This window comes from Mytilus galloprovincialis, chromosome 7, assembly GCF_965363235.1.
Source record: "Mytilus galloprovincialis chromosome 7, xbMytGall1.hap1.1, whole genome shotgun sequence".
NCBI lineage: Eukaryota > Metazoa > Mollusca > Bivalvia > Mytilida > Mytilidae > Mytilus > Mytilus galloprovincialis.
This window is the reverse complement of record NC_134844.1, coordinates 12,933,901-12,961,681: the sequence shown is the minus strand read 5'-3', so window position 1 is coordinate 12,961,681 and position 27,781 is coordinate 12,933,901. Positions and strand designations below refer to the sequence as shown.

Genomic DNA, 27,781 nt, shown 5'->3' with positions numbered 1-27,781 from the left:
TTCTTCTGAGGAAATTTTATCTCGATTTTAATATTTAATATATACCCATATGATGGATGAACTGTATTGTATCACTATTGCGTCATTACCCTGAAAACTTCTATACTATTAAACAAGAAGACCTCATTTTGTGTGTCGCTTCTCTTCCTTCCACAATAAATTAATCATCATGCCTCTGTGTCCTGTAGGTACCATATATTGTCGCATTTGTCATCCATTCTTTTGACTATTCATTTTGGGTTATTTTGGGAGAAAAACGAAAAAAACTGCGTCCGGATATTTTTCCGTCATTGGACGAAATTTTAAGTCAGACTAAACATCCGGTTTGCGTTCTCAGTGTAATTTGTACATACCAAAGACTATGAATAACGTGTATTTGCTATCTGCTATGACTTTCAAGTTAACTATCCACGGCGGTCACTGAGTTTATTAAAAAAAGAGGTTCTATATAATATGCCAATGACCGCCGTGGATCGATTAGTAAATTGAGAGTTGATAGTAAAAAGCAAATACACTTTATTTATAGTAATGTATGTTCATAATATACAGCCTGATAAACGCTTACATTATTGAAATCAATAGAAGAGTAATTATAGGAGTTTCTGAGGAAAAAAAAAGGAGCCGGGCTAGAAAAACAATTGTCATGTCCCAAAGTACCTAAATCATTTGATACCTTTTCTGAAATTCTTCAGTCATAAAATCTCTTACAAAAATTCATCGGGTCACTAAGTATATTAAATAGAGAGGGTCTATATAATATATCAATTACCGCCGTTGATTGATTAGTTAACTGAGAATTGATAGTTAAAAGCAAACACACTTTATTTATAGTAATGCATGTTCATAACATACTAAACGTATGTTAATATTGAAATAAATAGAAAACAAAAAATGGAAATTTTGGGAAAAAAGGAGAAGGGGTTAAAAAACAATTGTCCTGTCCCCAAGTACCCACAACTTTTTATCAGCTTTCCTGAAATATTCTCCAGTCATTATTTTTTTTTTACAAAATTTCATCCTACAAAACTTTACATACTTTCAACCACCCTTGGAAGCCCGCGTGTGTGTTCTAGCATTTATCATCCTTGCTTAAAGTATTTCAGTTTGGGTTATGTTGGTAGGAAAACGAAAATAAATGCGTCCACATATTGTTTCCGTCATCGGACTGACTTTTTGAGAAATATAAAAGACTTCCGCTGCCCTTTAGGCCTGTTTTGAAATTAAACATAATTTGAATTAGTACTTGAGACAGAACAATTTTTTTTTGTTTTTCTGTATACTATGATTATACATATACTATAGATAAAGCGGTCACTGAAATATTTCTGAATACTACATACACAGAGGCGGATTTAGAGGGGGGCTTGGGGCAGGGGTCTCGCCCGCTTTTTTTTTAGAAAATAAATGGTTGCTTATATAGGGAATCACTGAAGCGTGACTGGAGCGGGCCCCTCTTAGGCAGTCAGTGGGCCCCCACTTATGAAAATTTCTGGATCCGCCACTGATACATATATACTATGAATAAATTGTATTAATTTTCTATAATTTACTATAAATTCCAATAGTTTACTGGGGTGACTTTTAATATATCAGTGACCGTTTTATATAGTAACTATATGATTGATTGTTGGTTGCTTTACGCCGCATTAGCACAAAAAGGCTATATCGCGGCGAGTATATATAGTAACTATAGTATATGTGTATGTATGTTCATAGTATACAGAAAAACAGAAAGAATAAAATTCGGTATTTGGAAAAAGGAGGAGGGCAAAAAAAATGTACCTTTGACTTTTGCTACCTCTCCTGGAATTCTCCAGTTATAATTATTTTATTTACAGTTTACATACGCTCTATTTCCCCGCGATTTACGCGGTTTTGTTCTAGTATATGTTTAAAACGCAAGTTATCTTTGAAATTCTGTCAATAATAAAAATGAAAAATAACTTAAAGCACAATTGGTTATCATCTTATAATTTTTTATAACCTATTAAGGAGTTCAACTGGTAAAGCTAACGGCAGGATTTCTTTTTAGCTTTATAACAATAAACGCCGACAGAAGGCAACCTAAGACAACTTAAACTACAAGTTCCCCATCAGCGATAGACCCATATAAATAAGATTAGGATGACAAAGGCCATGATAAACCCACATTAATAAGACAACGGTGAACACATGTTATAAGTTTGTCAATATTTGGTGACGGATAACAATGAAAACATGCAATAATGACAAAAGCAAGCAATAGTCCTTTTGAAACATTAAAGTTTTTATAACAACAGGTATACAAATAATCAAACATCCTGTTCCGTCTTAAAAACTAGGACATTTTACATAAGACCAAATTCCTAGTTGCACCACCAACTTTATTGTCATCCGTGAAATGACTTCCAAATCAATTAGAAATTTGCGTATACACTTGAGGATTCCAAATAGAGATTCAAAGCTTCATAACATAGACGGTACTCATTCTGAAATGAAACATGGTATTTGTATACATCCAGTAAACACTTAATTGCTTGTTGTAAATAGTACATGTAAGGAGGAATATTATTTATATGCCATATGAACATCAAACTTTCATATTAAGACAAGTAAACGAGATACAGTTTTGTTTTAAATTGTCATGGTTTAATGAAAATGTCCAAAAGATATCTTCTAGAATAGTTAACAAATGTTGATATACAACTGAATTCTTCCATGGTTTAAAAGTCTGCTTAAAAATAAACAAACCCTTAACATCTTTGGTTTATATAGCAGTAAGTAATCGAGAATTCTGTGTTGAAATGCATTATGATGATGCAGTCAAAATTATAGATTAAGTGACAACAACAATTACGAAGTTTTAAATACTATGACCCCCCCCCCCCCCCCAGGAAAACATTACCTTAGGTGCATTTTGCAATTTGTTTTTTTCTGAATTTTCAATACTCTTTAACTTTGTTTGTTATTTGGCCAGCTTAATGTGGTTGATTAGACTGTCAATGAATAGTCGTTTTTATAGACGAAAAGCGCGTCCTGAGTACAAGATCCTTGCATCAATAATGCGTTTATATGATGTTAAAAGAATTTCGACTACAAAATATATCTTCGGATCCTAAAAGAATGCTTTAACATGTTAACATTTTAATTACTCATTAAGATGGCTTATCTTAATAATAATACGTACAAAATCAGCAAAGAACTCTGTTCTTCTCAACTGCAACAGTCTAGCCAGTTGAAATATGTTTGCATTATTATCTATTGTCATACTGGAAACAGCATTAGCAAACGTACAGAAAACACCACAGTTTTTGGCTCCATCACTAAAATATTGAAAACAAGAATGTGTCCATAGTACACGGATGCCCCATCCGCACTATCATTTTCTATGTTTAATGGACCGACAAAATGGGGTAAAATCTCTAATTTTGGCATAAAAATAAGAAAGATCATATCATAGGGAACAGGTTACCAAGTTTCAAATTGATTGGACTTCAATTTGATCAAATTGTACCTCGACCAAAAACTTTAACCTGAAGCGGGACAGACGGACAAACGGACGCACAGAACAGAAAACATAATGCCTTAAATGGGATATACAAATATTAGTCATTTTTCACAAACTATGTGTTCAGTTGTTAAATTTGACAAAATCATGTTCCCTTCTTTCAAAACTATCTACAAAATGATTAACTCAATGATATATTATTTGTTTTTCACTAGAAGAACTTTATATCCTTAAAATGTACCGACTCACTGATTTTAAACAGGTACAACAATTTTCCGTATTGATCTTAATATTTTCTTTGAATCTATGAAACAAATGCACTTAAGGGAAACAGTTTAAATATATTTCAACGTTCCAAAAAGTGACTGAAACTGCCAACCAACGAACAGACACCAACAACCTGGTTGTTTAACATACTTTTACTACAAATAATGGCAGTAGGCTGTGCTTGTCATGTCGGTTATTGATTTTTTTTTTACATCAACTGTAAATATTATCAAAAATAATAATATACTTTATTTGGTACTTACCCGCTGACAACTGTCACTGGATCATTTGACATGCTCACACGAGTAGATATCAGAGTAACAAGTTTGCACAGAACCTGTGGATCAGGAAGTCCCTTGGTCACTGCGAGATACAGGGCTATATCTCTCGGTTTGTCATCCTTCAATGTTTAAGATACTTGAAATCATTATGTTTTTTTTTTACAAATTGTGATACATTTCTTTAATAATAATATTCAAAAAGCAGTTTCTGTAAAATTAAAGCGGATATTTCGACAACTTTCATTAGATATGTATTAATTCTGAGTAGTTATAATTTTATTTAAATTTAAATAAACAGTATTAAATGGTACATTTTATTTTGTACTGTATATTTAAAAAAAATGGATTTATTAGAATTTGCAGTCTTTTGTAGAAGAAACGCGCGTCTGACGTATATACAAAATTTAGTCCTGTTATCTATGATGAGTTTATTTATAATCACCTTCTGGGATAGGACGACTTTACAACTTGAAACATCCATATCCTCTTTTCCTCTATTTGATATCGTCAAGTTATATTTTCCACATGTAAATGAGTCCTTGGACGTTGAGTAAACTAATTCAGCCTGAATAAATTTACCATATAAACAGATATAAATATTCTTTATAGAGTTGAAAATTACATGAAACAATGAAACGTAATCATTTCCTACACATGCATTTGTTAGGGGAAGGGGTTAGTGCTCAGAAACACGTTTAAACCCACACAATCATTTTATTCCTGTCCAAATTAAAAAGCATATACTCCAATGGTTGTCCTTTGGTGCTGTTTGTCATACTTAATTTTGTTAATTTCTTTGTCATCAATACGAATGTTTGTTTTATCATGTCGTGAACTTTTATTGGTGACTTTACAGTATAGATTTTACTCATGGCTAGAGTCCTTATAGTGACCCATATATCGTTTTGGTTTATAAGCTCTTCATCTTTTGAATAAGTTTTGGAGATCACATAATCCATTGATAACAAAAGATCACAAAAGCATTTTTTAAAGCAGGTTTTGTAAAATTTCTTCAATTAAACCAAACAATACAGGAAAGATACAGGCACAACATGAAACAGTTTATGATAATTTCATAGTGAGGGAAATCTAAATGATTGAAATTAATAAACAGAAATTAAAACAAATTACCTCAGCTGCGTCATTTAAAAACACAACAATTGTAGACGAATTGTGATCTCTAATCATAGTCCAAAAGTCAACCTTGGTGTCAGGTAGTGGTAGCTGTGTTGTCAAATATCCAACGAACTTTGTATAGGACTGTAGGTTTAAACAAATAATATGTTAAACTGATTAATGTCAAATTACCCAATAGCAAAATGAGTTTTGTTTTACTAAAACACGATAATCGTACTGCAAGAGAGAGATACATTACTTTTGTTTAGAAATGTGTATAGCATCGCATTACAATAAAACAATATCTGCATGTTTAAACCAGTTGTTTTAGTATTTAGCGATCATTATGATCCCTCGGTTAATCAAAATTATGTTAACAAAGATTAAAAATTAATAAACGTGAAACATGCTACTAAAATATACATACTGGAGCTTGCACAGCGTTGATATAATCAGTTCGGCCTTTTTCATATGAAGTAAGAAACAGTCTGTTGTTGTCAGCTACAAAGGAAGATAAAATTGACCATGATATGCTTGTTATTATAGTTTAAACATTTATTTGTAACACAACAGTTCATCACCAGTTTTAGTACAGAATCTTGTTTCAAAATGTTTCAGGTTCTGTTTCATAAGTCGATTAACAAAATTAAAGGGCATGAGCCCTACGAAGACAATTGTCTCTTTCGCACATATGTCTATAGAAATATAAATGTTTTCACATCTTAGCCTGATTTACAGATGTAATTGAGTCAAAAATAAACTTGGAATTAAATACGACGAATGCAAAGATTTGAAAGTTGAAACGACTTAAATAACTAGACTACAGGTATTCTATATTTTACCTCAATATCAACATCAGGATCACAAGGGAATACATTTCAAGGACTTCTTACAGAAACTGCAAATCGCAGTCGTCAAACCAATGATTTGTTATATCGTAACATCAATAAAACAGTACAATATAAATATTAATTTGCAAGCTTACTAGGAATAATACTCTTGTTTCTGTTCTTTTTGACATTTTCAGGGCTTTTAGCAGCAATATATTGCGCCTTGTCATGCTCAGATTTCTTAGCTTCCAGCATCTACAATATAGGAGTACGATTTAATTGTTCATGAAAGATCAAAAGAATGAAATACGTGACACTTGATACATTATCCAATATGATATGTAAGGTATTTGTGTTACTACATTTTCTGATTGAGTTATTAAGTCATTCCAATTGATTTTGTAGCGTGTCTTTCTATGTTGTGATGTAATACTATTTTTTCAGAAAAGGAAGAAGGTTTGGTACAATTAAAACATTTAATCCCGCTGCAATTGTATGCACCTGTCTTCAGTAAGGAATCTGATATTCAGTGGTTGTCGTCTGTGTATGTGGTTCATACGTTTTTTTCGTTTATAGTTTTTAAATAGATTACTAGTACACTGTTAGTTTTCCCGTTTGAACGGTTTTCACTAGTAATTTATATACCCTTTATAGCTTGTTGTTCGATGTGAGCCAAAACTCCGTGTTGAAGGCCGTACCTTGACCTATAATGGTTTACTTTTATGAATTGTTACTTGGATGGACAGTTGTCTCATTGGCACTCAAACCACATCTTCGTAATCTATATATACGTATAACTTCCGTATTTTTTAAAAGGAAATTAACAGAACTGGTCTTGGTGTAAGGTAAAAAAAGTGTTTGTGACCTCCAAAGTTGTTAACAAGGAGGACAAACTTTTTTCGTTTTTTTTAACAAGCAATATAGTTTTCTTACATTATACTGATCCATCTACAACTGCAAGTATTAAAATTTTGCAAAAAAAATATCAATATTTCAGTGTACCTTAAACTCTTCACGAAGACGTTGTCTGTTAGCAGGACTCTTGTCTGACACAATTTTCTGCCAGATGGTTCCGAATTCTTCCTTTCCTACGTTTGTGTCCTTCATCGTAAACGCCTCAAGTAAGGCATAATGAAGGCAAACATACTGCTCCTACAATATGAGAATAACATTGTGTAGTTTCAACAATAGGTCGGTATTTATCTTTATTTGCATGTTAAACCTGTCATCTATGTTTTATATCAAACGGAATCTAGATAAATATGATGTATCTTATAACAGTCGTCATCCATGACTGTTCATGCTTGCGTAAACTATACTAAAAACCATTCAAAAGAATTAATAGAATACTTGTCCATAGCCGTAAAGGCAATAGTAGTATACCGGTGTTCAAGAGTCACAAATCGATTTATAAAAAAACCAAATCCGGGTTTGTGCCTTAAACACACTGTTACGATACAGTTCATAAGTTCGCTTTTGCTTGTGAAATAACTTACTGGTGTTTGCACCATGTTCATCCTGCTGTACCTCATTTTCTTAACAAACTTAACGACATCAACGAACCCAGTGGCAAGTCCTTCTTCATGTAAAGCAGCAAGTCCAATATATGTTCCAGTTCGACCTATACCAGCACTGTTTGTAAACAAGATTGTATAATCACCATCAAATTACCAAGACACTGTTTGCGAATCCTAACTGTTTATTGGCAGTAGTCATAAATAGCAATTTTATTTACTCATTTAGGAAATTGAAAATGAAGTTGAATGAAAAACTATGTTGAATTCATAAGACAAGAAAATCTATTAATAGTAAGTTAACTTAAAAAAATTATGATTAATATAATTTTACTAATGTCTGAAATTTCAAGTCTTTCATTTGAACATGTTGAAACGATCTGTATTGAATTGGCATTCAATTGTGCTGTTTAAATAAATACATTTGATTTACAGGCAAATTGTGGGCAAAATGTCAATATAGACATATTCCTATTCATACCTGCAATGAACAAGAAGTGGTCCATTATTTTCAGTACGTGTATGATCAGATATGACATGTTTATGAAACAATACAAGGTACAAAGGATCTGGTGTTCCATGATCAGGCCAGGCAGTGAAATGGTACTGGATAATACATCTCTTCTCTTTTGTCTTATTATCACATTAAATAAAAGGAATACAAAACATGATATAAGAAACTTTATATTATTTATTTCCCGTCTAATAAATAAGTATGAGACAATTAAACACAAAAACCAATAATATTGCATATCGATTGTAAAATATTTTGATTCTCAATATTCATTTTTAAAAGATTTTTGTTTGGAAAAGAAAAAAAACGACGTACACGACATTCAAATGTAAGAAAGCAGATAGTCAAGTCTTTTAAAGTAATACGAAATATTCAAATTAGTATAAAACAAAAGAAATCACATTCAATTTAAACTTAGCGAGGGAGGTTGTGGCAATAGGTTAAGCACCTCTTGTTATTCATGTTTCACCCCCTTTCAAATCAACACTCACTTACAATATCACAATAAGAAATGTACCGTTCAGACTATTTTCTGGCAACCAACTAACTATATATCTAAGACCCCGAAGACATGTCTTTTTTGCATGTGATTTTAGTTCAAGACATATCTAGTAGTCGACTTATCCATGATAGTGTCTATATTACCTCTGCATTTTCGATGTCATTTGTTCTGACCGCGATGGGACAGATTTTCTATATCAGGAACACTACCTCGTATATAAAGTTCGTATACATTATGTTTCGAGTACAAGAGAGGTGTTGTTAGTGATTTACTATGCAGGAACGTCTAGATATTCGAGTCGGACACACAACAAGAAACAAATGCTCACAGTTACTTGAAGCAATCTCATTGGTATCAGCTTAGCTAATTGTTAAAGGCAAAGCTTAAATCCCCGTCCTCTGGTCTTTGTTGGACAGTTATTTCATGAGCAACCATTTATAAATCAACGAACATTAAAATAGCATCCATAATAAACAGTATGATTTGCAACAAAATAATTTAGGTTTGGTTACTCTGAATTTTGACAAAGTGACATACAAATCTATTGAAACGTCCTCTCAACCATTTATGTGTAGTCTTATTCCTTAACCTGTTATCAATAGTATTACATAAACAACAAGAAGGAACATTTTATCTCTAAATTATTTTGTTTCTGTCTATCATACCTTTTTGTCTACAACTTGTATCTCTCGCGTGATATATGCAGCTCGCTCCTTTTCTGTTAATAAGGTGAGAATAAGGTTATCGCAAGTCATTGGTTTTCCTCCTTCTGGCCAGTATTGTTCACATTTCCTCTAAAATGAGTATAAATTATTTCAGCGAAAATATCTCTGATGTTGTGCCGGGGATTTGAAGGATTTAAATCAATGAGGAATTTTACCTCCTATTGCATGATAGTTATATGAGAACACGTATTTCAAATAGTATGACGAAAATATTTTATCGCATTGAAGATGCTACAATAATCAAAATATTGGCATAAAGGAAATAGGTACCGATGTCAAACAGATCCGCGGACAGGAAAAATCCAACGAATAATACATAATATTTCTGTCAAGGCTTATGACCACTGATGCAGTAATTTTGCTTAGTTTTTTCCGAGAAAAAAAGTATTTCAAAAATACGTTTTGGACGTACACACAGACAAGATACATATTTCAAATAGGGATGTTTTTTATTCTACCTGTAATGTCAAGTTTAATTTTTATTTTAATAAAAAATACATTAACTTAAGTGTAAAATACCGCAAACCTCCGGGTTTTTTTCACTGTAAAATAGTCAGTATCAATGCAATGTTGCACTATTCAGAACTTTCAAAGACTTTTGATTTGTAAAGTTAATTGATAGTTTAATTCTGTTCATCCTGCTCGTTTGTATTTTTAAAAGTATTCCCCGAGGGTATCACCAGCCCAGTAGTCAACACTTCGGTCGGTGTTGACATGCATATCAATTATATTGTCATTTTATTATTTGAAGTCATAAGACGTGAATGTATGATTTCAGCCTTATATGAATAAATAAGAAATTGGCAAGAGGAGGATCACAGTTGGTTCACATGGGAATCCCAATCGTTTGTTTAAAAACGCGTCATCCAAACATTAGAAAAATGTTGCTAATCAAGAAATCAAACATCTTGATAAAATCAGTTTCAGGGAACCTTTGTTTGATTCAGAGTGATATTGTATGAGGAATACGTGTGTAAAGGGTAGAAAAGTTAAATGTTGCATACACTCTAAAAGATCTTAGTAATATTTTAGTAACCATATCTGATTTCCGCCACCTCTACAATAGGTAGTTTCACAACAACTTTGAAGCCCAGCTTTGATTGCGGATAAAACGGAATGTTGATAATATAGAAAGAGGTTTTGTAGAGCACTTAGAAGATCCCGCAATATTGTAGTGGAAATTCATGATATACTTTCAATTTTCATAACAGTCGATAGCTTCGACCAGATTTTCTACAATTTTACGAGTGAGACTTGCAGAAGAATTTTATACTTGCCTGAGCAACACGATAAATACAAGTATAAAGTAGAATATGTAAACCTTTCCATAGCACATCTGCATTAGGTAGACTTCGTTTTTCTATGTTATATATAATAGGTACACACATTTGCTTACTTTTTATTTTAGTTTATTCCCGACTTGTTGCCCAATCTTAAGTTTTCTGTGTGTAGTGCTATTTTTTTCTGGGTTTTTATTTACTTGTTATTGTAATTTGTATCTTCATCATGTTCATAATGTTTCTTTAATAATTGGATGAAATAACACATTATATCATTTACCTTTGGGCCTTCTACCAGATTTGTCAGCATTATAATCTTTCTTGTATTATTTTGCCAAATCATTCTCCATTGGTCATTAATAGTATGCTTTACTGGTCCTTAAATAAGTAAATGAATTTAAAATTGTAATACATTAAAGAATAATTTGATTTTTTATGTAACGAGTCTTCTGATTGGCTGACGGTGATTTGTTTATCAGGTCAGGACGATTTAAAATGGAATTAAGAATAAAATTATAAGGAATGATTATAATATTTTTTCTGTCAATTCGAAATAACTCGCTAACAGTGGGTATTCAGTGTGCACCACATTTATTATATTATTTCTTCATAGACAGAAAAAATATTAGTAATTTCTCAACTCCATGGTCCATTCCTTACAAAATGAGACTTTGGGTTCTTTCATAATTTTGATTAATATATACTGATACACATAGAATAATGATATTTTATTTTTGATACAGGGTTTGGAATATTAAGTGAGACCCATGTGTCAGTATCAAAATATTAAATGCTTTCATACTTTTTTTTATCGGCAATTTTGACCTAGCGATATTTTTTGTTTTGTTTTAAAACTATTTTTACGAGTACACAATTTTATGATAGTGTTTCTGGTTTTGTGGATGTAGTCATGTGCATCTCATTCATCATACAAAGGAACCTGTGTATGCACCTACACATTTGAGGCAGTAAGATGGAACACAGAATGTACAAATTTTAATTTTTGATGGCTTATGTTCTGTCGTCAGAAATGGCATATAATTATCATCAAAACTAAATTGAATTTAGAAAATGTTATTGAGCGTAAAAGTGTATAATGTTTATTCATATATGAGGTATAAATCATGTTGTTAAACTGTATTTACTTTAAGCTATTTTTCTTTCTTGTTTGTTCAGGAAGGTATTGTTTTATTGGTTTTACGTCTTTATAAATGTCGGAGTACTGTGGGCATTTGCATGCATACAGTCAGGCTCATGAATTCATTGAATATATATGTTCCAGACCATATGAGTATTTGGACCGTACGCGTACGGTCCGGACCGTATACGTATACCCATACGGTCCGACCATACGCGTACGGTCGGACCGTATGAGTATACGCATACGGTCCAGCTGGCGATACATGTTATTGAATCCAATGGATTAAATTTAAACAAACATTTATCGAAATATTTATTTTTAGTTTTACAAATTGTTATTATTACAATTAGATGAATAAAGTGAACAAGCGAACAGTGGAAATTAAATATTTGTTGAACTGTACATCTGAATCCTATTTTTGTACTCTCGCACTAGGTGACACTTGCTACCACAAGTAACGTAATATTTTTTTACATTTACATGTTTTCAGTTCATGCATGTTCCTAGGCTTTGCATTTTTTTTTGTAATATTCTAAAACAATTGTCCTCCCACATTATGCTTACTTCCGATATCTTCAATTTCCGTGAGTGAGCATAATTTAATACAGAAAAAAGTGTAATGTATTACATCGACATGCTAATTATAAGAGATTAACAGATTTATTAAGCGTGCTTTTTTAAAGTAATTAAAATTTAAAGTGTGTATTTCAATTACAATTGAACTTTTTATATTAATTTTAGAGTTGAGTTGTGTTTATCTGTTATATGCATTTGTATCTAATAAACTTGACTAACTTCTTAATATTAGTCAGCCCGTACGCGTACGGTCCGACCGTATGAGTATTTTTAAAAAATAAGCATACGGTCCAGACCGTACGTGTACGGTCCAAATAATCATACGGTCTGGAACATATATACTTCTTTTTATGTTCACACGTTTCATTGAAACTGATATCGATGAAAGACTAATGAAATCGCCAGAGGCATTGCCCATTGTTTGCATCAACGTATCTGCTGATTATAAAGATATAGATACACCACATGTCATTATAAATAGTAGGTTTGGAAACTAATACACCCATTGCGCTATCGTTAATCGACATATATTTAGACTTTTAACAATTATACCTTGTGATGCTATATAACACTTTTCCTTTTCAAAACCCTGAAATTAAAATGAGTTTTCATTTAATACAGTTTTAGAAAAACACAATTAATAAGGTGATGTTGTATGATTGTAAATGAGTCAACTTTCCTTAAAATATCGCAAAGAAACTTTAGAATTCATGTGAAATATAAGTATGCTATGAATCAGAGTATAGCATTTGAGTTATTTGGGTGGTGATGAATTTGGAAGCTTTTATTCTTACATGAAAGTACATATATAGTTGTTAGTTATTTCAAAACACCAATGCGCCTTACTGAAATTTGAAACGGTACTCAAATTTCATTTATCTAATATATACTGATTTAATATTTGCAAAAAAGTAGCTCAGGATCCCGGGCTCTTTATCGTAAGTTTAGAACTTTTGAGTGTTTTAATTTCGCGCTTTAATAAAAAAATAATGACAGTTGTTTATTTATAAATCGATTACATTAAACAAAAACCGAGTAAATAACTATATATAAAATTATGCCCTTAGTATGATGCTTGTTAAGGAAATGGATATCAAATGTTAAGTAAATACTTACGTCTACATAATTGGCATTTATATAATCTGAGGACATTCCATGACATGGTTCCAATACCACCCTTGTATGATCATCTACAAGAGAATGATGTTTACTGGATTATAATCAGGAGTTTATGAATACCATATTGTTTCTTTTATCATTATAAATTTACAATTACGTCTTAAATATTCAACAAATCAGTTCACTACTTTATTAAAACTTAATATTTGATATACAATCTTGTCATCAAATTAATATAAACATACAAAATAAAACATGTAGAAAATTTATACTTGTAATATGAGGAACTTAAATACTTACATGGAAAAGTTGTTTTAAATCTATTCTTTGGTACATTTTCTTTAAGCTGAGCCTTTGTTGTGGGGTGTTGAACTCCATATGGTATTTTCTAATGTCAAGAGATTAATATAGTATTAAGACTATTTACCATTATCGTAGAAGGATAATTCAAAGGGAGTAGATGAAATCAAAGACTAACGGAATTTTAAATCTAGGTAAACTGTGAACTTTATGAAGGAAAGAAATATATGTTGTTTCCGCATTTGGTAAACGTTTAAAAATAAACTTTAATAGTGATCAGGCTAATTCATATTGATACGTTCATGTTTAATTGTTCATTTGCAACACATCAAAAGTCGTAACATTAAAAAAAACTTACACGCCATTATTAAGTAATATGTAAACATCAGATTTCGATTGTGGAGTATCCAAATAAAACTCTCCTTACCTTATATTCATCTTCTAACTTGCCATTCACATTCGATTTTCTTTTGAAAATATAATCTTTCAGCTCACTGACCCTTATACTTGTGATTATATCATCTATATTATAGTACGTTGAATCATCAGTGGCATTGTCCAGGTTTCTGTCTAAGGGGATCGTTTGCTTTTTATCGTTTTGATTGGTAAATTCATCATCATTGCCGAAGTTTGATGTATTTTTCTTGCTTGAGATAGCTTTTGTCGCTTTCTGTTGGGTCAATTGAATCCGTTTTGTAGACGAAGTTTCATCTTCATCAGTATCAGTTGATGAAACCAAGCCTATATTCATGTACGTTTCCCCTTGTGATTTTGTTTCTGCAAAGATGCATTATGAAAGGAGTGGGTCCGGTAAGGACTCATTTTGGCCTCAAATTTCAGATTCATCTGACGAAAGATTTTGACCACTTTTTAAAGACTTAAGTGTCTATTTCACTTGATTTAATTAGTATAAGTGAAAGATTTTAACTGATTTAGTCATTAAAAACGATCCGATTCAAGCTCAAATATGAAAAATCTCTCAAATATGCCAAAAAACGTCACTTTTCAGGTGGTTTTTGTCAAAAATGAAAGTGGCCGCATCCGTGTTCATCCACAACCTTTATATATGTTATGTGTTATCATAAAATACAACTTACATTTCAATATTAAGGATGAACACGAATGCGGCCACTTTCATTTTACAAGGAAACCGCCTAAAATTTAACTAAAATGATAGAATTTTGAAGATTTCAGTAATTTAGCATGACTTAATGGTGCTGCAACCCGATATATGTGCATATTATTGTCAAAAACAGCCCATATTTATGTAGCAGAAGCATTCAACTGTCCAATGAATAACTAAAAGTTTACATTTTAACAATTTTGTAAAACTGTTATATTTTGGGGCCAAAAAGGGGTCTTACCGGACCTACTCCTTTCAGCTTTTAAAGAAATACCAAAATAAAAAGGCAAACTAAATCAAACTATCAAACAATCAGAAGAACTTGCAATTTAAAGTAAAATATGTAGAGAAAAAACACAAATGCTATCAATAACAGACAATTATTGCAAGTTAAAACATGCTATTTAATTAATAAACAATATTATGTTTTTGTAATATATATTTTATTATTTTCATATCATTTTCAAATCTCATCTACAAATAAAGATGCACAAACAGATTATTCTGCTACAACTCCTAAACATATAGTTAACCATACTTGTTACAAATTATAAAATACAAAGTCAATAACAGAATACATCTGCGCGTCTGGCGTACTATAAATTATAATCCTGGTACCTTTGATAACTATTTACACCACTGGGTCGATGCCACTGCTGGTGGACGTTTCGTCCCCGAGGGTATCACCAGCCCAGTAGTCAATACTTCGGTGTTGACATGAATATCAATAATGTGGTCATTTTTATAAATTTGCGGTTTACAAAACTTTGAATTTTTCGAAAAACTAAGGATTTTTTATCCCAGGCATAGATTACCTTAGATGTATTTGGCACAACTTTTTGGAATTTTGGATCCTCAATGCTCTTCAACTTTGTACTTGTTTGGCTTTATAAATATTTTGATATGAGCGTCACTGATGAGTCTTTTGTAGACGAAACGCGCGTCTGGCGTACTATAAATTATAATCCTGGTACTTTTGATAACTATTTACACCACTGGGTCGATGCCACTGCTGGTGGACGTTTCGTCCCCGAGGGTATCACCAGCCCAGTAGTCAATACTTCGGTGTTGACATGAATATCAATAATGTGGTCATTTTTATAAATTTGCGGTTTACAAAACTTTGAATTTTTCGAAAAACTAAGGATTTTCTGATCCCAGGCATAGATTACCTTAGATGTATTTGGCACAACATTTTGGAATTTTGGATCCTCAATGCTCTTCAACTTTGCACTTGTTTGGCTTTATAAATATTTTGATATGAGCGTCACTGATGAGTCTTATGTAGACGAAACGCGCGTCTGGCGTACTATAAATTATAATCCTGGTACCTTTGATAACTATTTACACCACTGGGTCGATGCCACTGCTGGTGGACGTTTCGTCCCCGAGGGTATCACCAGCCCAGTAGTCAATACTTCGGTGTTGACATGAATATCAATAATGTGGTCATTTTTATAAATTTGCGGTTTACAAAACTTTGAATTTTTCGAAAAACTAAGGATTTTCTTATCCCAGGCATAGATGACCTTAGATGTATTTGGCACATCTTTTTGGAATTTTGGATCCTCAATGCTCTTCAACTTTGTACTTGTTTGGCTTTATAAATATTTTGATATTAGCGTCACTGATGAGTCTTATGTAGACGAAACGTGCGTCTGGCGGACTATAAATTATAATCCTGGTACCTTTGATAACTATTGAGCTCTATTTCTTAATAATATTATCAATGTTTGACCATTTTTCTTTTATTCTTATTGCTTTATTGGTAGAGCACAAACTCATAGAGACCATGTCAACCCTATAATAATAGTTAAGCCATTCAATTGCTTCAGCAACAGATGGGACTGTAAATCTAACTCTACATAAATAAACATATCTCTTCAATATCAGAATACATGTATGAAGAATATCTTTAAATAGATGATATTTAACACCCAAGATTATACTTGATAAGGTTGGGAGAAAGCTTACATTAAAGACATCTTCTAACTTTTGAAAAAAATTAAGCCAGAATGTTCGAATATATCTACATTCAAAAAAGAGATGTATGTATGTTTCTTTAGTTTCTGTACAAAAAGTGCACAGTTCTGTTTCACTATATTTACATTTCATAAGTAAAATATTTGTTCCTAGAATTCGATGGAGTAATCTGTATTGAAATGCCCTTAATGTGGGATCTTCAGTTATAAGTGAAGGAAGGCTAAAAAAATAATTCCATTCTTCGGCCACAATATCTATTCCCAATTTTATTTTCCATTTCTCTTGTATGCGTGATGGTGTTTCCTTTATTTTATCTAGAAAAATTTTATACAAATGTTTTGATACTTTATCAACTGTTTTTATGGCGGTAACAATTTTGTGACCGACAGTATTTAGTTTGAGAAATACTTGAGAATGAATAACATTCTTCCATTCCTTTGGAAGTGCCAAGATGAGTCCATAGAACTCTAGGAAAGTTGTTTTTACATTATAATTTCTAATAAATTCATCATAATTCTCCATTTTCCTTAATGAGATCATTTATTAAAAATACATTATTCTGTATCCAACTTTTATAAAAAGCTGTTTTTCCATCAATCATAATATTTTCATTTAAAAACAATGGTTGAGACAAGATGTCACTTGGGGCTGTGGTCAGAGGTTCACACAGTGAGGCCCATGATGAGATTACATATTGCCAAAAGGGTTAAATTCTTCTTTAATTTTATTGAGTGCTGATTTTGATAAGTGCCAAATATTTTATCCACCATTCATTTCAAGGTGATCTGCCAAAAGAACCTTCCATGATGAATAGTTTGTGGGGTCTAAAACTTTTTTAACCCAGGATAATTTAAGTGATTTTATAAATGATTCAATATGTGGCATTTTTACACCACCATCCTCGTAATTTGAGATAAGTATATTTCTTTTAATTTTGTCCCCTTTACCATCCGACACAAATCTGTATAGCATAGCTTGTATCTGCTTTAATATATCTGGGGATGGATCTGGTAAAACAGTAAAACATTGAATTAGAATTGGTAGGGCAAGAGTTTTCACAACTACAATTTTCCCATATATAGTAATATTTCTGAATGACCAATCACTTAAAAGATGTTTTACTTTTTTATTTTTTTCTAAATAATTATCAACACATATATCAACTTTTGACAAACAATATTGAATGCCTAGGAGTTTGAAATTTCCTGAATGGTTCAATATTATTTTTTTATTTGTGTTTAGCTCCTCACCACAGCCCCTTTTTGCCCCAATCCATATAACTTGGGTTTTTTTCAAAATTAGCCAGAGCATGAGTAAAACAAGTCTGTCTTATTTAGAGCACTATTGAGAGATTCTTCACTATCATCCAGGATCAAAGTCGAATCATCAGCATACTGGCTGAGTAAAAATTCAGAATTTTTAATCTTTATACCATTAATGTTGTTGTCATATTTTATTGATGCACTAAGCAGTTCCAAACATAAAATAAAAAGATAGGTAGACAATGGATCCCCTTGTCGAACCCCCTCTCTATTACAAAAAAATCAGATAGATAGCCATTATTTTGAATGCAGCTTTTTGAATTGTAGTAAAGGGTTGTGAACCATTTCACTATTGTGTCACCAAAACCTAGAAATTTCAAGGTCTCGCATATAAAGTTCCACTCAAGAGAGTCGAAAGCTTTTTCAAAGTCCAACAAGACAAGCAAGCCAGGAATATCTTCGTCATCTACTTTTTTCAAGAGGTCATATATAAGCCGTGTACACTCACCAATATATCTGCCTTTCATAAAACCAGTTTGAGTTTCACTAATTAGGTGATCAAGGACTTTTTTAATTCTATTTGCAATACATGTTGATACTATTTTATAATCTACATTAAGTAGTGAAATAGGTCGCCAATTTTTTAGAAAATGTTTTGGTTTACCATCTTTGGGTGGACAGGTGATAACACCTTGTGTTTGTGAAATTGATAATTTACCTTCTTGAAATGCTTCTGTGAAAGAACGCAGTAGGAAAGGATTAATGTCGTGCCAAAAGAATTTATAAAACTCAGTTGTAAACCCATCCAGACCAGGAGATTTACCATTTTTCATATTTTTTAATGCATTATGAATTTCTGAGCTTTTTAGTTCCCCTTCTAAATTAATATTTTGTTCATCAGAGAGAATTTTGATAAATGGGTTTTCCAGAGAAAAGAAATTAGCTCTGTGTGTATTATTTATAAGTGTTTTCTTGGATGAATATAGATTCTCATAATATAACTTTTGTTCTGCACGAATTTTTGCTTGATCAGTGATAGTTTCCCCATTATCTAAAGTTAATGTTTGCATTACTTTTTCAATATAATTTCTTTTCTCTAGATTACAGAAATATTTTGTACTTCTCTCTCTTCAATTTGCCATTTTGCTTTTGCTCTCATTATCGCCCCTTTTATTTTAGATTCTCTTAACGACCTTAACTGAAGTTCAATACGTGTAATTTCTTCCCTTTTATCGTTGATGTTTATATTATTGTTCAAATTGTTCAATTGACTTTCTAGTTCTGCTTCTTCCCTACTTCGTTGTTTCTTTTTAAAAGATGATTAAGATATTGTTTTTCCTCTTATCATCAGTTTTAATGTTTCCCAAAACAGTTGATCTGAAATGGAAAATTCTATTTCTTCCTTATTTTCAGAACCAACTATTTTATATTGATCAATACAATCAGCAATACAAGTTTTAGTATTAGCAATAAATTCTTTGTCGTATAATAAAGCATTGTTAAATTTCCACGTCCCTTTGCCTTTTTCATTTGTATTAAATTGAATGGACAGAGATACGGGTGAGTGATCAGACCTATATGCAACACCAATATCACACGAGGTTATCATTGGTTGAAAATCAGATGAGACAAGAAAGTAGTCCAGTCTTGCCTGCTTCTTGTTAGGTCCTCTCCAGGAAAACCTCTTTTTCTCTGGGTATAATTCCCTATAAACATCAACCAGATCTATTTCTGACATCATTTCATTAACCTTTTTTTGAGCTTTAGGATTTATTTTTATGCAAATAATTTAAAGTATCCATATCATAATTTTGTGGTAAATTCCAAATACTGAAGTATTACCAAAATTTTCAATATCTCTTTGGAGTATTTCATAAAAAACTGGTTTGTCCTCATTGGGTCCATATACCACTGCTATTGTCATTCTATGATTGAAAATTTTTATATCTAGAACTGCATAGTTCCCATCTTGATCCACTTTCTGTCCAAAGATTTCAAAAGAAAAAGTGCTTCTAAACAAGATAGCCACACCCCTACTGCTCGTGGTATGCGACCCAAATATTATTTTATACCCCCATTCTGCCTGCCAGTACTTTTCAAGTTCTTTTTTACAGTGAGTATCTACCAAGAAAACCATATCATAATTTTCTCTACATTTACTAAATATATCTCTTCTTTTTATTTTATCAGAAGACAGACCTCTACAATTTAATAAACAATATGACATCCCCATGTTATGAACGTTTATTCATTGACACAAAAAAGGTCTTTGAGTTCTCGATATGATGACTTTTTGGTCAGCTTGTTTTAATGAATTTGTCTCATTTTTTACGAAGTTGGTCCTTTGATACCTTCACCATCTCATTAATCCCAAAATGCACTCTGACAGGCACGATATTTTTTTCAACCAAAAAGTGTTATTTTGAGAATACGCAAAACTAAGACCATCCATCATGCACAAAGAGTAATCAAGACCCCACTTCAAAGAATACCTGATTTCTCGAGACCCCACTTCAAAGAATTCCTGATTTCTCGAGACCCTACTTCAGAGAATTCCAGATTTCCCTTTTTGTCCAACACGGGATTTGTTATTATTAGAGTTGGTTGACCGTTTTGGATATCCTTTTTACAGATGAAAGCGGATATGTTCCTCATGTCGTACATTGTAACTACAAACCAGTGCCCTTTTTACGAATGTGACCCACCGAATTAGACTTGTTACCAAGTTTGTAATAATATGAGCAACAACGGGTGCTACATGTGAAGCAGAATTTGCTTATTCTTCTGGCGGAGCACCCGAGATAACCCCATTTTAGTGGGATTCGTGTTGCTTAGCTTTTATTTTTCAATGTTTTGTTTGATGTACTATTGTTTGTCCTTTTTATTTTTAGCCATGACATTAAAAGTTAATTTTTGATTTATGAGTTTGACTGTTCCTCTGCTATCTTTCGCCCCTCTTTTACATAATATGGTGCCAAATAATACAACAACGTGTCCTGCAATAATTTAGTTACGCAAATATTTAGATACCCCACTTACATATTCAGCCTATTTGGTTCAATTTAAAAACGCTCTACACCTTTCAGGTATTGGTAGCAACCAATATCTTGGGTCATAGTTTTCGAAGAGGTGGGGCATCCTTTACTTTGTAATGTGGCCTACCAGGTGATGTCACCCAATGTTCATCAAATGCGTTTGCTACAGCCTTCATATCGTCTTCATTAAGATAATTTCTACTCATTACTATACAGGTTTTGGAAAATTTTACAGTTTTGCGGGGTCGATGTAATTTTGTCTTTAGCTGTATTTGACAATTATCTTTGCATCTAATTGGAAGTATAATTAAACTGTAGATTTACTTGGCCCAAACCTGTATTTAATATCTAGTCAGCCTTCTGCATTTGTTATGGTTTCTTCACTCAAGTCTGAATAAGTTATTTGATTTCCCTCAGAACCTGTTTGCGACTCCTGACATAGAAATTGAAAACTCACAATACTGCACTAAAGAAAGGCAAACAGAGGTAACTATTAAATATTGATGTAGGATTTTGTCTGAGAAGTGGTACCACCACAGCAAACAAATACCACATGATTCAAAAAGAAGAATGAGGAGGGTCGTAAGAGTATAATTGGTTAAATATTACTCGTTTATGGCATACTTATTCGGAGTTTATATACTAAGAATTGATTATCATGGATTTTTATTTAAACGTATGTCAACTAATGCATACCTGGTCTGAACTGAACGGCCTGCTTAAACGTTGTATGTCTTGTGTCCACTTTCTGTCTGTTTGAGTTTTTCTCGTGTGAGTTTCGTCTTCTTTGTGACATAAAAAATATTAGCATTACAAAATGGAATAACAGGTAAAATAAATCACACATAAAATGTTTGATATAACAAAAGAAAAGAATTACCGGTAAATAATGAAAAATTTATTGGAAACATCATTGTATAAAAAATAAAATCACAAAAATACTGAACTCAGAGGAAAATCAAATCTAATCACATGGCAGAATCAAATGACAAAACACATTAAAAATGAATGGACAAGAACTGTCATATTCCTGACTTGGTACAGGCATTTTCAAATGTAGAAAATTGTGGATTAAACAGACATAATGAATAAAATAGTCAAAATATGGGTACAGCAGTCATCATCGTGTAACATTTTTAAAAGGAATAATTTAACAGAACACAAAAACATCTACAAACTTGAATCATCTCTCCTACGTAATGATTTTATAGAACTACGGATGAATCAAACATTGTTATATTTGAATTATTTGATTTTAAAATTAAACGAATTACCGTCGGAGGACAATAAAACATATAAATACAGCAACGAATACAACTATTGCTCCAATCACACCACCAACAGCTGATGTTAAAGCAGAACTGGTCTTTTCTGGATCTAAAAACGACAAATTGAAAGTAATTCAGGCTTGAAATATACATAAATTATGTATGCATTTGATTGGCACGAGGTAAAAGTTTCTCAAATGTATTATAATGCAGGAATATTAAATATTTTTGTTTGATAATATATCAATTAGATTGTGACACTGTAATCAACATGTTTTATTTACTGACATATAACAAAGTCACATAAACGCACTATCTATAATACTAAAATTACGAGGTCCAATTTATCAGCCGTCATCACGTAAAAACGATGAATCAAAAAATTCAACTTTATATCTAACTAATATAGTACAATGCTGTTGATTAAAAATTACACCACTCCTGACCCCTTTGTTTCCCACATAATTAATATTGCCAATAATTAAAAAGTTCCGGGTCGAATCCGATACCGATACCAATAGTATATTCACCTGTTTCCTATTACTTTATCTGTACGTTCCGCATCTGACAGGCGCACCACCAAACGCGCCTGTATTTAGGATTTTGCTATATACACGGGTCGTAATCACAGGGTTGACACTACTAAATTCAATCATTGTCACATTGTTCCCGATTGTAGTATTTTAATCATTATGACTTTTTAAGATGACAATACGAATAATATAATTCTGGACTTAAAATAAGGCGTATAGGTACAGCATGTACAGTTTTCAATTTGTAAGCCGGAATGACGTAAAACAGCGAATCAAAGAATTCAACTTTAAGCAGAGAAAACTGTGCATCTTATAATCGGCATGACTTTATCAGATGACAATACCAATACTTAAATAAGGCTTACGCATAGTTATATTCTTTAATTCAGCCACAGACCCGCGATATCACGGGTGTGTTCTAGTTGAACTTATAGTATTGATGACAAACCTGAAAATCTATGTGTCATAAAATTTTCAAACTCATCACGATTTACATGATTTAAGCCATTATGTTTTGCTTAAACTCATTTGTCGTTGAAGATTGTGTACTGTTTATTAAATTCCAAAAGATTTTTGTGTTCTTGAATTTTTATTATTTAGAACTGTTTCTAAAAACGTTTTTAAAAACATATGTTCAAACGAGAATTTGTCCATAGAACCACTCGCACTGTTATTTTCTTTATCAATCCACGTAAAATTAGAAAGATCACATCATATGGAACCTGTGTACTAGGTTGATTGGACTACATTTATCAAAAACTTTCACCTGAAGCTGGAAAGACTGACGAACGAACGAACGGACAAACGGGCGTACAGACTGAAAATCATAACTACCATAAGTAGGGGAAAGTAAAAGTTGTTTAAATCTACGAAAGTAAAGAAGCTTATTTCTGTCGTATTTTACCTTTAATTATTAGTTGGATGTTTTTACTATACCCGGTTCCTATTTCATTGACTACGCCACACACATAAATGCCTGAATCTATTTGTTCCGTGTTCAAAATTGTTAAAGATGTATCTTTAATAGAACTTCCATTATATTTTGAATCGGATACATTCAGATATTCGCCATCTCTTTTCCAAAAGACGGCCGTAGGTGCAGGGTACGACTCATAGACACATTTGAGTTGAATAGGTGTACCAGTTGAAGCTTGAATATTATCTGATGATCGATGTACTAATGGAGTATCTGAAAAAGAAGCAATGAAAACACATATTTAGCTTATTTTTATTCCCCGAGGGTATCGCCATCTTTGTAGCTATCACTTTTATTTTGGCATGCATTATCATTGACGTGGTCATAATAATAAATTAACTCGTGTCAAAACTTTTTTCGAAATACTAAAGCTTTTATACATCAGGATAGATTAACTTAGCTGTTTTTGGTAAAACTTTTATAAATGTTTGGTGATATGCTCTTCAACTTTGTACTTTTTATAATTATTCGGTCTTTTTAATTTTTTTTTATCCGAGCGTCACTGATGAGTCTTTTGTAAACGAAACGTGCGTCTAGCGCAGAAACAAATGTTAATCCAGGAATCTATCGTGAGTTTATGTTCATAGTACCTTATATTTTTTTTTATAATTAATTAAATATATTCCTTAAAATAACAACCTTCATCATTCAGTGCTTAATTACACACTCACTTGATTGTAAAAATAGATAAGTCAACTATCAATGTATAAAAGGAGTACAACTGGTTCCGTTCGGACGTTTTCTGCTATCATTTACAATTTGATAATCTCGGATGACATTCTCTGTGAATGATATTTAAATAACTCTAAAGTAGAAACCGAAGGGTAAAAACATGTGCAGTGTGATAGGAAATTATTTGATATAACGATTAATATAAGGTACATGTAGGGATTATTTTACATTAAGTTAAAGGGAACAAAAGATATCCGTAGTGTAGACGGTCGTCACCTTCTAAAGACACCTATAATGAACCGATAATCGGCCTGTCAATTGATAGGAACACGTGTTTGTCTATTTAAATCAAATTCTATAAATCCAGCTGTAAACAAACGTTCTTACTAAACATTTAGAACGACAAAAACATTTCTTAAGATGGTATACATTACCTTTCACATACAGTTGAATTGCATTCTTGCTGGTGACTTTAACAAGGTCGTAAGATGTTTCACATGTGTAGTTCCCCGAGTGATACCTTGTTAGTTTAGAGATTGTTAGCGGTGGAGTTTTCACAGTACCTCCACTATATTCTATACTACTGGTTGTATCAATGATCTGATTGTTCCGCCGCCATGCTACACGATTACCACCAGTCACAACACATAGTAACGTTATTGTGTCATTTGCCCTTATATTCAGGTTAATTTGATCTTCAACGTATACAGCTGAAATATGTAACAAACTATAATATGTATTAAAAAACTTTACTAAATTATATCATCAATGCAAGTTCAGCCGAACTTGTAGAAAACTTTTTTGAAAATGATTTGACCATCATACATTGTACGGTGATGTACGACCCGGGTAAACTTATATAAAATGTATATATGCTTTCGATGTTAGTTTGTACCCCGGATATGTTTTTATCAATCGATTTATTATTTGCCTTTATTTTATGTTTTATCTTTTCAACATTGTAGTTAAATCTTATTGGTATACATATTGATTTTATTATCAGTAAATTAAAATCATACCAAATATTACATATATATTATGTACTTTCATGGTACTCCAACCTGCGAAAGTCGATAACTACAAGTATGGCATTGCACAAGATCATGTTATTTTCTAAAGTTCTGTAAATGACGATTTTAAACTAAATCCATTTGAGGTTGGATGCTCACTGATTGATATTTTAGTCTAACATACATTTTCATTAGTTGTTATTGGCTGTTAACTAGCTGCTAGTAACTGCAAATACTCTCAAATATGTATTTTGTGTCTTATTTTTAATGTATTAGTACAAGTCCACGTCGTGAGTTTGTTTGATATATTTCTATCCTTGTTAGTCTTTTTCAATTAATTTTATAATTTGTTCTTATGATGTTCTGTTACACCACAATTCCAGATAAGAGGGAGAGTTGAACGCTCAAACATATGTTTAACCCTGCCATATTCTGTATGTGCCTGTCCCAATTCTAAAGCATGTAGTTCATCGGTGGTCGTTTGTTCTTTTCTGTCATATTGTTATTTCGTAAATTGTTTTGTTACAATTGAGTTGTTTTCTATTCTTGTCAGGGCCTTTTATAGCCGACCATCCGGTATGTGTTTTTTTTTTTAGATTTTTAAAGGCCGTACTGTTGGGCAATCATTGCTTACAATGTACATCCACTTCGTTTGAACTTTGTGGATAATTGTCTCACTGGCAATCATACCACTTATTCTTATTTGTATAAACAAAGCGATATTTTCCAAACAACCCAAACGTAATGTAAATCTACTCTATTTAAGCATTTAAGTTTGACATTTTCAATAAAGTGTGAACTAATTCTTATTATGCTTGTAAACGTATTAAATTCGAAACAGAAAATCTGTTGAATAAGCTATCAAAGAATTGCATTATTCGTGATCACGGATTAAAAATGTCAGCACGAATAGCACGAATAGCACGAATTTCAAATTCGTGATCGCACATTTCTAAATTTGTCAAATATACCGAAAATGCGTGTTGAATAAAATATAAAATTACAAAAATACTAAACTTCGAGGGGAAAATTGAAAATGGAGAAAATTAAAAGCACAAACACATAAAACGAATGGACAACAACTGTCATATTCCTGACCTGGTACTTCTTAAGTTGAACAAATTGGTTTGAACCTGGTTCTATAGCCAGCTGAACCTCTCACTTGTATGATCGTTGCATAAAATTCCATTATATTGACAATGATTTGTTAACAAAACAAACATAAAAGGTAAAATGTCAAAAATAGTGTGCAGTCAACAGTGTGTTATAATCTTAATTACTAGTGTTAAAACAAACAAATATATGTAAACAAACCTGCTAACAATAATACAATGACGAGATAAAGGTACATAGCCACGTAAGATGTATCAAAGAAGGCAGAAAATGCATATAGACAAATCAAAAGAGCAAAAATGAAACATATCAGTACAAAAATTGTCATAGAACAATAACACATTAACGGGATATATAAGCATAGAGCCTCGGCTTATGTATAAAATACACACTAAAAGGCATATAGACAAAGAATATTAGCAATAATGAAAAACAAGAATACAAAAATTATCATAGAAAAATAACCCAATGACGGGATGTATAAGTGCAAAGACAAGTCATCAGTAAAAATGAAAAACAAGCATGAAAATATTATCATAGAAAATAACACTACAGTAGGATGTATCAGTACAGAGTAAAACAGTAAAAGAGATATTTAGAATGACAATTAAAAGAAACTATCACTAGATCTAAGACATGCTCTTTTATTGATATATTGTGTATAATGATATGTTTTTAAACTTGTCTGATGAAGAAAAATTCATATATATGTTTAAAAATACCAATATTTGTAATATTGTTGCCAAAACCTGCAATAACATTTTAACAAGGAGACCATTTCGGACATTTTTTTTCTCTCAATTTAATGGACAATTAGTCAAACATGCAGATGAGCCGGTTAGTACCGTTGTTAGTATAGAATTTTATGAAGCTTATGTATCCAATATAAATCAGGTAAGTCCTCCGTTTTGTTTTTAAATGTAATATTCATTGAAGCCACGAAGGACTTATGATTCACCAAAATCTCATACTTGCCAAATAATATGTGTTAGTATGTGGGATAACCTGGTTGCTCATGTATTCCTAATTTTACAAGACATTCGTAGTAGTAATATTTTTAGTGATGTTCGTGTTGTTTCTTATTTATTATTTAAAACTGTTGGTGTAAATGTCTTTTAGTTTTATGAGTCTTTGTTTACTCCTTGGTTTTGATT

The 27,781-nt window shown here is 32.0% G+C and overlaps 1 protein-coding gene across 1 annotated transcript in view; it reads right to left on the bottom strand.

Annotated features, from left to right (window-relative positions):
- Positions 1-4,289: 4,289 nt before the first annotated feature.
- LOC143084131 (uncharacterized) overlaps positions 4,290-27,781 on the bottom strand; it is a 42,348-nt gene continuing 18,856 nt past the window's right edge. Inside the window, exons 7-24 of the mRNA XM_076260540.1 lie at positions 24,939-25,214; positions 23,761-24,045; positions 22,330-22,432; positions 21,752-21,840; positions 14,080-14,429; positions 13,653-13,740; positions 13,350-13,423; positions 12,786-12,822; positions 10,797-10,894; positions 9,177-9,305; positions 7,977-8,128; positions 7,478-7,613; positions 6,984-7,133; positions 6,137-6,236; positions 5,579-5,652; positions 5,167-5,295; positions 4,478-4,600; positions 4,290-4,295 (exon numbers count right to left, since the gene is read on the bottom strand). Of these exons, the coding sequence (XP_076116655.1) occupies positions 4,290-4,295; positions 4,478-4,600; positions 5,167-5,295; positions 5,579-5,652; positions 6,137-6,236; positions 6,984-7,133; positions 7,478-7,613; positions 7,977-8,128; positions 9,177-9,305; positions 10,797-10,894; positions 12,786-12,822; positions 13,350-13,423; positions 13,653-13,740; positions 14,080-14,429; positions 21,752-21,840; positions 22,330-22,432; positions 23,761-24,045; positions 24,939-25,214 (2,399 nt within the window). The remainder of the gene's footprint in view (positions 4,296-4,477; positions 4,601-5,166; positions 5,296-5,578; positions 5,653-6,136; positions 6,237-6,983; positions 7,134-7,477; positions 7,614-7,976; positions 8,129-9,176; positions 9,306-10,796; positions 10,895-12,785; positions 12,823-13,349; positions 13,424-13,652; positions 13,741-14,079; positions 14,430-21,751; positions 21,841-22,329; positions 22,433-23,760; positions 24,046-24,938; positions 25,215-27,781) is intronic.